The 11079-nt window shown below is 41.9% G+C and overlaps 1 protein-coding gene across 1 annotated transcript in view; it reads left to right on the forward strand.

The window, feature by feature from the left end:
* Nucleotides 1–10848, forward strand: part of LOC309500009 (scavenger receptor cysteine-rich type 1 protein M130-like) — a 59244-nt gene extending 48396 nt beyond the window's left edge. Inside the window, exons 7-11 of the mRNA XM_082171552.1 lie at nucleotides 1491–1573; nucleotides 3548–3751; nucleotides 3839–3970; nucleotides 6521–6782; nucleotides 9595–10848. Coding sequence (XP_082027678.1) covers nucleotides 1491–1573; nucleotides 3548–3751; nucleotides 3839–3970; nucleotides 6521–6782; nucleotides 9595–10630 — 1717 coding nt within the window. The 3' untranslated portion in view covers nucleotides 10631–10848. The remainder of the gene's footprint in view (nucleotides 1–1490; nucleotides 1574–3547; nucleotides 3752–3838; nucleotides 3971–6520; nucleotides 6783–9594) is intronic.
* Nucleotides 10849–11079: the final 231 nt, after the last annotated feature.

Raw genomic sequence — 11079 nt, forward strand, 5'->3', positions numbered from 1 at the left:
CTATGCAAGAACAGTGCTGTTGAAATCAATAAAGTAAACCTAACACAGAGATTAGGCTCTAAATGAGTTCAGTGACTCAGGTCAAAAGTTATGTTAAAGCAGCACTCAGTAGCTTCGGGATTTCTTCGCTGTATTCTCGCTTTTTGCTCGCAGGTTTCTCTCTAGAGCTCCCCCCACAGCTTCGGAATAGATATTTGACAACGCTGTTGTAAAAACTCGTTGTTGATTCTCAGACACCAGAGGCTATAGATCAACGACATCAAAGCATATGGGACGTTCTTTAAAACGTCTTCTTCATTCGGGTTCGGACAGCGTGAGGGAGCGCAATAATGACAGCATTTTAGAAGATTTCTTTTGGCCGTAAAGCAATTGTTTACATCGCGAGACCTGATATCACGCGAGACTTCCTGACGCAGCGGCCGGCGGCCCGCCGGCTCAAAGTTGCAAGTGCGTATTTTCCGCTCACGGGCACCAGGGGGGTGCGAAACGACCACCATTCAACCCGAAATAAGTAATATAACCATTCCAATGACTCCGAAGCTGTTCAGTTAAGGTAAAAAAAGTTACTTAGTTCACCTTTAAAACACAACCAACACCATCAGATCACTTTTTCTCTTTGTTGCATCTGGCAGTTATAACTGAATTACAGCAGCCAAACTAAATTTAAAGTAAAAAATGTAAGAGCCCAACTGTAGCATACACTGATCACCATAATGGTGACTTACAATGTGTGATTTTTCTCCTTCAGTGATTATGCTTGTTAACATCAGGTGTCTTCAATAATGTTCAATCATCACTCAGTTAATCACTTAATTATCTCATTAACTTCAACACTGCTTCAGGGTTACTTATAACACCCTGAGTGTGGACTATATAAACACAGAGCAGTGTTAATTTAACACGGGGGATTTTGCTGTATAGAAATCTGCTATAACTCATTCCATGAATGTTACGTGTACAATACATTCACATTTATATGGGAACATGTATGCGCAATAAATGCACACAATAAAGGATAAAACTTTATGAACATTACATGTAATGCTATTTTTGTCTTTATTTCTAAATATTTTTTTATTTTTTTTATATGAATCAATATTAACCATACATGGTCAATGCATATATTGCAGTAAATTGAAAAATATAAGCACTAGTTTCCCATACAGTATATGGAAATCTATTATGTAGTATATCGCATTATATTTTGCAGTATTGTTACGCAAGTGAACCTACTCTTTGTATTATTGTGATTTTGTGTGTGTGTGGCAAACCTAAAGCCAGACAGACAGGTTTTGTCTGCACACCACAGGTTTTGTTTTCTCGTGAAATGAAATTTAAGGTAGTCCTCAAATTTGATTGGACAGTGGTAGAACATGTAAGTGATACCTATCTCACAATGCTTGACCTGATTTGGTAGATATTTAGATGAGATACAAGAGGAATTGTTAGTCTTTCATGAATCTTTTCCATCCTAATTTGCTGGTTTAAAGAGTTTCCGCCAAGCGATTGGACATGTACCTTGTATGGGCCTTGCTGTTTCTACCTGTGTCAGCACAGCGTTGGACTCTGTTTGGTTAGTATCTGAACATACCACTGCTTTAAATTTGAATTATAATATGACCTTCATACCTTAATCATTTGTATGTTCTGTATAAATATTAGACAAAAACGGCATGTGTTTACAAATATAAAAATGTATCTTGTAAAATTATTGGGTATGCAAAGCTGCTAATCTGATTTTCCACAGCCTATTGTCCTTTATATAGTCTTATTCATTTTACAAATTGCTCTGTTTTGTTTGTTCTGGGCTTTCTGAGCACATTTTCATGAACCATTTATATAAATATATGTATACAAAATACCCAGGTAGCAAGCAACCATTAAAACAATGTAAATGCATCATTGCAATTGCATTGAATCACCATGACTTTTGCACCCGCAATTAATGTTGATTTTTATATTATTTATTTTCTTCAAAGGTAATTGCATTGCCCTTATGGAAAGAGATAAATTCAATTGTTTTAATGAATTGAAAAATGTACATAATAATATATTGTGTTAACATATTACAATATTGAATAATACATAAGCAATTGCCGCTTTTTATGTATTGAAAAAAAAAAATTGACAATATGTTTACAATGTTTCCATGAGTTACATTCACTCAATTGAATTATATTTATGCTACTCAAAGTATTTGAGTCATCAGTCCCCAGTGTTAAATTAACGAAGTAGGGCATGCTGCGGTGAACATCCAACTAACATTAGGTGAGTTTCAGTATGTAGGTTCTAGATTAAAAGGTTTTTTTAGGATCAATGTTACAATGACAGGTAGGTTTCAGTGTTTGGTGTAGGCAATCAGTACTGTGATTGACATCAGTACTATAAAATCTTAAGAATCGGCTGCAGGGCAGAGTTTCCGCTGAATTGGTTTTGAAAAAAAACAGGCCAATGAGAATGTTCCGTATTTGGACATGGGCGTAGCTTCTGAGGTCACACTAGATGTGGGCCAGTTTGGATGTCCACCGCAGGCTACAGCAAGACGCTTTGTTTTAACACCACCTAGTGTTATATGGGAGCAACCAGTAACACTGAATCAGTTAATTAGGTACTTAAATGATTAACTGATTGATGATTGTTCGATTATTAAAAACACTTGATGATAGTGAGCAGAATAACTGAAGGAAAGTGAAACACAAAAACTATTACTGACTTCCAGCCACCGCCTTAGATGAAATCGATATTTCCTAATCGTTTCATCTTGTAATTTATTTCATATTTCTGTTTTCAAAATGTTAAAAACATGCAAAACATAAAATTAATCAAATTGCATTATGCATTTGCAGTTGCTGTTAAAAGGCATTTACTGACCTCTCTGAGCAGCATTAAATTGTGTAAATACATTTAAAAGCAAAGTTAGATGCTCTTTATGCAGCACAAGATGCTTTTGGTTGAAACAGACTAAAGTTTCAAACTCACATTTTATTGACTAAATTTAAGAATTTAAATTTAAAGATGTCATAGGCCTACAAATTTAATATGATAGAAAACAGTCTAGGTATTTGGCTTAATTCATTTCTGACGGTGATAGATAGCAATAAATATAAAATTACTCTTTATCTCTGGCTTTATTTTTCAAAATGTTATTTCATAGTCTACCCAGGAAATCGATTGTGCTCTGCGGTTCACTACAATGTAGCTTATGCATTCTCTTCTTGTGCGTCGCATAGTTCGGCACACAGATATTGAGGGTTGGTCAGGTAAATTTAACAGATGGTGTGCCAAATAGGTGTGTTCCTAAATGTTTGTTTAAGAAATGAAAAGCTACACACTCCATCACCCAGACAGCAACATGGTGTCTGCCCAGGTGTGGGCAGATGTGGGCCGGATCTGGGCTGATACTATGTTGCTGTCTGGGCAATTGGGGTTAAAAGTATAAAATGGTAGAAACATAATAATCTTAATAATGATGATAATCAATATATTAATGATCCAGTTTTTTTGGCCGGGCAGTGTATATAATATATACATGGATTGCTTGTGGCAGATGAGCAGTCAAAGCCTAAGCGAGAGGGCAGAGTGAGGCTCGTCGGAGATCTGCCTTCATCTGGTCGTGTGGAGATCTATCATGATGGACAGTGGGGAACAGTTTGTGATGACGGATGGGACCTGGCTGAAGCACAAGTGGTGTGTCGTCAGATGGGTTTTCCTGGAGCAATCTCAGTTACGCCTGGAGGACAACATGGTGAAGGTATGGTGCAACATGAGGAAGATAATTTGATTGATACACATTGTGATAACAACAATAGTATTATATTTATTCTATTATACTTTTAAGGCTCTGGTCCAATCTGGCTGGATGACATGAACTGTAGTGGCTCAGAGAGCATACTGTCGGAATGCTGCTTCAAAGGCTGGGGTGTTACTGACTGCACACATACAGAGGATGCAGGAGTGACCTGCGATATTGGTAAGACATCTGCTAGATTTTGCCAAAATTATAGCTCTTCAGACTCTTCAGTCAGTAATGTTCGACGATACGTCAGACGTAAACTGACGAATTGGGATCTCACCTGATCTTTCCTGATGCCTCCTCATGCACCCCCTGCCTCGTGAAGCCAGGGAAGCCAGTGAAGCCACTGAACACTCAGTCCCCACTCCGGGACACTGTGCCTTCCACGTCGGGCCCCTGTGCTTCACCACGCTGCCCCATTGCGGGTACGTCGGTAGTCCCTCTGACCCTGCTTGTACGCCATCTGGAAGCCTGGATAACGCTTCCCAGACCCTCTCGCTGGCTCATTTGGACTAGCAGGATCGGCTATGCAATTCAGTTCGCCTGGTGTCCTCTCAAGTTCAGCGGTGGAGTTCACCTCAGTGTTGGACAAGGATGCCTCTGTCCTGCGTCCAGAGATCACAGTCCTACTAGCGAAGGACGCAATAGAGCCGGTCCCTCCAGCTGATATGAAGACAGGGCTTTACAGCCCATACTTCATTGTAGCCAATCTAGGACCTGTGTGTCTTGAATCAGGCCCTTCACAAGCTCCCGTTCAAGATGTCAATGCAGAGATGCATCTTCGAATGAATTTGTCCCCAAGATTGGTTTTCAGCGATCAACCTGAAGGACGTGTACATTCATGCTTCGATTCTCCCATGACACAGACAACTCTTACTCTTTGCGTTTGAGGGATGGGCATGTCAGTACAAGGTCCTCTCCTTCGGGCTGACACTGTTGCCTCGGGTCTTCACGAAGGTCGCAGAGGTAACAGTTGTTGCGTACATCAACCATGAGGGTGGTCTACACTCCCGTTGCATGTCTGGAGTCAGAAGCATCTGAAGTCGGTTTTCACCATTCACATTCCAGGCAAGATCAATTGTGCAGCCGACGAACAGCCCATGCTCCCAAAAGAATGGAGACTCTGACTGAGGGGACCCTCGGCAAGGATGTGCTGGCACACAGCTGGCCTCGGGGCCTACGCAAGTATGTGTTTCCCCCAGTGAGCCTTCTCGCACAGACACTGTGCAAGGTCAGGGAGGAGGTTCCCAGAACTGGTGCTCCTCATGACAGCCCCTCCCTAGTAAATTTATTTGAGGAAGGACCTGCTTTCTCAGAGATGGAGCACCTTATGCGACCCGCGTCCAGACCTCTGGAACCTCCACGGTTGGTATCTGGATAGGACGCAGAGGACATAGGTGGCCACCCCCAGAACTGTTAGACACGATCACATCAGTTTGAGCCCCTTCTACAAGGCACGCTTACGCTTTGAAGTGGAGTCTGTTCGTTGATTGATGTTCTTCTTACCGAGAAGACCCCGTAAATGTCCGGTCAGATTAATGCTTTCCTCAGAGCATTGCCTCCTCCTGGGTATTGGTGCACGGGGCCTCATTGACAGACAGCTGCGGGCTGCTCGACACCCCACACATTTGAGAAAGTTTTACAATCTCCATGTAGAACCTCTGTCCTAGCATGTACTGGCTATGAGTAGCTAGTAATTGGGGGGTCCCGCCTGGTGTCTCGACGGAGGCGTCTGATACTAGGTCTAGCACTTGTGTTTATGCCCAGAAGGTCAGCCCCTGGGTTAGACTAGGTGCCCATGTTTTGCGATTCCCCTACGGGTGATCCCACATGTGTATTCTTCCACGGAACAGCTTCCCCGTTGGCAAGCCCACATCTTTCCCTTGGCAGAGCCGTCTCTGCCGTTATTTACTTAGCTAGGCTGGATCTACCACAGAGACCTTCCTATCCATATCTCTACAGAGATATGTAGCACTGCCCTAACGGTCAGTCCATATGTGTAATCTCCACATATAACTTCCCTACGGGCAGGATGTGGTCTCCATAGCGTCCCTTTCCATTTGGAATAGGCACACTTTCCCAGTGTCAGAAGAAACAGCAGTGATGGACACGCTCTCTGCATTAAAGTCTGGACCTCTCTCCACCTCAGCAGGTGCAGGGGGTTAGGCGGCTTATGCGGGGCACTGGAAGGGGCAGCATCTGTGGCGTTTTGTTAGGGATCCCAATTTGTTAGTTCACGTCTGATGTAATATCGAACATGACTGATTAATGGGGAATGTCTAGGTTACTAATATAACCCACATTGCATGAAGGAGGGAACGGAGATATCACGTCCCGTTCGCCACAATTGCTGTACCAACGTTGAATGGCTGGGACACACCGTCTCGGCTCCTCTGTGGAAAACTTAACTGAGCGAATGCAGCGCGCTTCCATTCATGCCGCTTTGCGGGGGGTGGTTCGCGAGGCAAGATTTACTCGCATTGCAATGTCCATTGGCTTGTTTTGTTTACATTCTAATTTAATTGGGCTCTCAGGTGAGATCTCAATTTGTTAGGTTCACGTCTGACGTAACGTCTCCATTCCCTCCTTCAGGGAACTGGGTTTACATTAGTAACCTAGACGTTTTCCACAGAATTTTTTTTCATTTTTTAGATGCTTTAACCACAGCTTTTTATCAGATTCAGGAACTTGAGGAACATTTTAATGTTTTATACATTTTCTTTGCAGGTACAAACATAACCAGTGATCTTCAGTTCTCTGTGGATAACAGTCTGGGTTTGTCTGATGATCTTGGTCTTCTGTTTGACAGTGGATATGGTTGTGATTTCAGCATTAATGTACGAGACCTCAGTGAAGAGGCAGAGTTTACTATTTGTGCCCACAGTATGATCCTCATGATTTATCCAGAACTAAACATAACAAATGAGTCCAGAAACCTCACAGTGGATGTCAGCCAGGCGTGCCATCGTCATGTCCTTACTTTTTTCAGGTAAGTTTCAGAAGACCACACTTTTTTTTCTCAGTCTATTCTTTGTGATTCTCTGGAATGGTGTATTTGGTGGCCTATTGTGTCTAGACAATGAATCGGATAAACTGGAATATTTAAGGTTGTGGATCTAAAAAATAAATAAGCCACACCTTAGAAATAAAAGGTATTAACGAAAGTTATTACTGCTTGATGGCAAGCTGATTTATTTGTCAGTATCTTACGCTATGAGGAAAACCACTTTATCCAAGAATACTGAAGCATAAAATCACGCCAGTGTAAATAGACTGGCCAATGACATTCAATGGGGCTCATTCATTAAACTATCGTAAATATATTAACTTATTTTTGAATGTTATTATTTGAGTTATATGAGTAATTTGCGCGTAAAACGCACCTAACCGAAAACTCTTCTCCAGATTCACAAACGCTTCATAAAAATCTGATTTGATAGTTAAACGTGTGTATGTTAGTGAATTCCAATCATTTGTAAACATGACGTGCATGCACTATCATCCACAATTAGCATCATACTCTGTTTTTCAGATTTCAGATTCAGACTATGATTCCATCCAATCAGAGGAGATCTAACATGGTTGATATTTTGAGCCGATTTTAGAACACCTTTTGTTTTCATTTGTCCTGCATCTCCTATCAAAGAGGTGCATGGTTCCATGTGAGTTTGTTGTGTTTGGAATGACTTTAAATGATTCCCTGCTTACGAGGAGCATGCACGTACAGGGAGCATTTATTCATTCATAACATTTCCCGACGTGTACAGGAATGCACTATCGGGAGTTTTAGCTCTGCCCCTGTTGACTTTTGTTCTCGAGAGAAGAAAGTCTTATGCAATAAAGAATCTAGTGGCTCGATCTCGCGTTTACAAGACCGTAAAGAGAAGTGTAAGTAGTTCCCACCTCATTATGTGGTGCCCATTCCTTCTCAGTGTCTGCCATCCCTGCCACCCTCTGTGCTTCGGGGAGCGGAGGTTTCCAGCGAGGTCATGCCTCAGGCACAAGACATTGCGTCAGTGCATCTGAGTCAGTCCCAAGGGGTTTTCCCCCGAGGGGGAACCCACTCCGCATGATCAAGGTTACGTGCAGGTGTCTCCACACCTTGGCATATGGAGGAAGCCTTGGTTCTTGTCCCAAGGTCCCGTGTTAGGAGCTCATTGTCATCGCGTCATGTTCATGACAGATGTACCATTAGATGTACATTCCAGGGTACCAAAACTTAGGAGCAGACATCCTGTCGAGACAGGGACTGAGGCCTGGGGAATGGAGACTTCACCCAGAGGTGGTGAAGCTCATATGAGGAGTGTATGGCCAAGTGGAAGTGGATCTGCTTGCGTCTCAGGATGTTTGCGCTTTTCCTCTGATTGCTCTGTTTCCCGGAGTTCTGGAGAGGGTCCGCTGAGACTGTATAAGTCTGTACTGGCCAAACAAAGGGTGGTTCTCAGACCCAGTGTTCCTCCTCGACGACTCTCCCTTGGAGATTCCGGTCAGGAGGGAACTTCTGTCTCAAGCAGGAGGCACGATTCTTCACCCCTGCCCAGACTTGTGGAACCTGTGGGTTTGGCCTCTGAGGGGGACCAACTCATAGACTCAGGTCTCTCAACTGAGGTTGTTGAGACCATACTTCACTCCAGATATCCCTCCACAAGAAAATTGTATGCATTGAAGTGGAGGGTTTTCACTTCATGGTGCGGAACAAAAGGGAACGTCTCAGGTTACGACTGTAACCCTTGTTTCCTGAGAAGCGAACGAGACACTGCGTTTTGCTGCCATACTCCCTGCGTTTCTGTGATCTACTTGCTTCGGCCTATTAGAAGCTTTATAGCTTCCTGCTCTTGACGTCACCCCGCCTGTGATGCTCCGCCATGCCAATGGACTGAGTTCACACACGTGCTTCAGACACAATCACGCAGAGGCGTTCCCAAAGCATCCTTGTAACCCTTGTAAAGCTTCTCGTTCCCTTCTCAGGGAACAAGGATTACAATCGTAATCTGAGACTTTTTCCGTGTAGTGTATTCAAACCTTTAGATAGACTAAGGTTTACACAGCTATATTGTAGCCAGCAGCTACAACCACTTCCCAGTTCCACACGCTGTTGCTGGTGTTGTATGGAAATCTTACTCCCCATGACATTTTTACTCCCCTGCTTCTTCATTCGGTGGGGAGGCTGATACCTAATTGGGCCCTTTCTCTCAGGTCAAATCAAGTCATATTACCTTTATTTATTTAGCACTAATACAGATTGTTTCAAAGCGGCCTTACGGTGATAAACAGGAAAATAATGGTTCCGTCCACCTAAGCAAAACAATATAATTTAGAAAGAAAATGTAATGGATTATTGATTTTGTCTTTGTTTTTCTTCTGAGTTTTGTTTCTTCTTCTTCTTTTTGTTGACTGTGACAATTTATATAAATTATAATCTTACTATGACAAGGTTGAAATAATAGTACTTTAGCATTAGGTATAGCAACAATAAATAGCTCATTTAGTTCTGGGGGATGTGGAGGCATCCATAAAAAAAATTATCCTTGGCCCTGTAAATATTAGGGTCGGACCTGGCTGTAAATTTTTAGTTGGTCTACTGAAAGCCCCATATTTGATCACAGGTGGAGATATGTTGCCCTATGTTGGAAGAGGTGGGAAAATAAGATTTTGTAAATTTCGCAGTAACCTTTTCAACAAAATAATACAAATCGTGAATCCTTTATTTTTTGTCCCAAATGACACAATTTTCTGAGGATGACCCCTTTTAGAACTAATGACACAGTACATAGAAACTAATAATATCTGTTTTTGCTCAGGTATTTGTACACACGTGAAATTGATGTTTCCATCACCTCGGCTCAATGTCTCCATCAGCTGTCATTTATCTTCGGAGTGAAGACGCTTATGGAGGATGTTGGCAGGCTCTTCACTTCACTCATTCCTGAAGACAACACCTTCCGGACACAGCTATCAATGTACGAGTATGGCTTCCGCACAGGTGACTTTGTTCTGCAGGAGAATGTCCTTCAGTATCTTTCCTGGAACTGTGAGTTCCTCATAAGCTCTCCGCTGTGGAGCACCATCTCCTTTCACATGATGGACGCTCTGCTGCAGCGCTCAGACCTGATTGTGAAGGATGAAGCTTTTCTTCTTGAAGCTCTGGAGAGATGGATCCAAGACAAAGGTGATGAAATTAGTTCAGAACAACAGGCCAGCCTCCTGAATCACATCCGCTTCCTCTTGATCCCAGTGGATAAATTGTATGAAATGCAGTTTTCCTCAAGTGTTCTCCATCAGAATCATGAGAAACTGTACCTAACTGGTCTGCTCAGTGGTTTTCAGTTCAATGCTCTGCCTTTCTCTAAGATCAGGAATAAAATGGACAACATGAGTAATGATTATCTGCCCAGAATCTACACTTCTGATGAGTGGAGTGTATTTATCAATGACACAACCAACAATTACCCATACTATTACTACAACTATGGCCAAAATAACAGAATCCAAACCTTCTCCACTCCTGTACACCCTAGTGCTCTTTACAAAGAGAAGACGGTCCAGTGGCAAGCCCAGGTTTTTCTTAGTGTTCAGGAATGCAATAACTATGGTGTCTCATGTGTTTCTTTTCCTGTTGCAAGGTTCTTAGCATATGGTAATCAGTACAGTTACGCTAACACCATTCACTTCAGCAACAGATTGATTCTCACCTGTAAGAATCAAAACAATGTCTTTCATGTCCAAGACTTCAAAAATGACATGGCGGTGATTCCAAATAACAGCAGTATGGGCCTGCCTAACCCCTGTCCTGATGACTACAGTTTTAGATTTGTTGTGCGTCCAGAATATATCTGATTGCGCACTGTTGACATCAGGTCATTTTCTGCGACTGTTTTAGTTTGGCTCTGTTTACTAAAATCAAACAAATTAATCTTCAAATTAATCATTAATCTTCATTTATAATGTTCACCGTAAGTTTATGATCATTTAAAAAATAAGTGAAGGGTTTTCATTAAACCATTTTGATTATTTCATGTAATGATTATTGTTAGACTTTAATGTTTGATTGTTTAAAGATGCATAATAAAAAAAAATAAAAAAAAACATGTTCATAATTTCTTTTGCAGTTTTCTTATTATATCCTGTTATACTGTTGGTTAGCTGGTATCATAAGCTGGTAAAGTGGTAAATCCGATTAAGCTCAATCATCTTTATGAGCCAAAACATTATGATTACCTGCCTAATATGCAGTTAGTCCTCCGTGTGCTGCCAAAACAGCACCAACCCACCGAGGCATGGACTCG

This window comes from Leuciscus leuciscus (genome assembly GCF_965113295.1).
Source record: "Leuciscus leuciscus genome assembly, chromosome: 1".
NCBI lineage: Eukaryota > Metazoa > Chordata > Actinopteri > Cypriniformes > Leuciscidae > Leuciscus > Leuciscus leuciscus.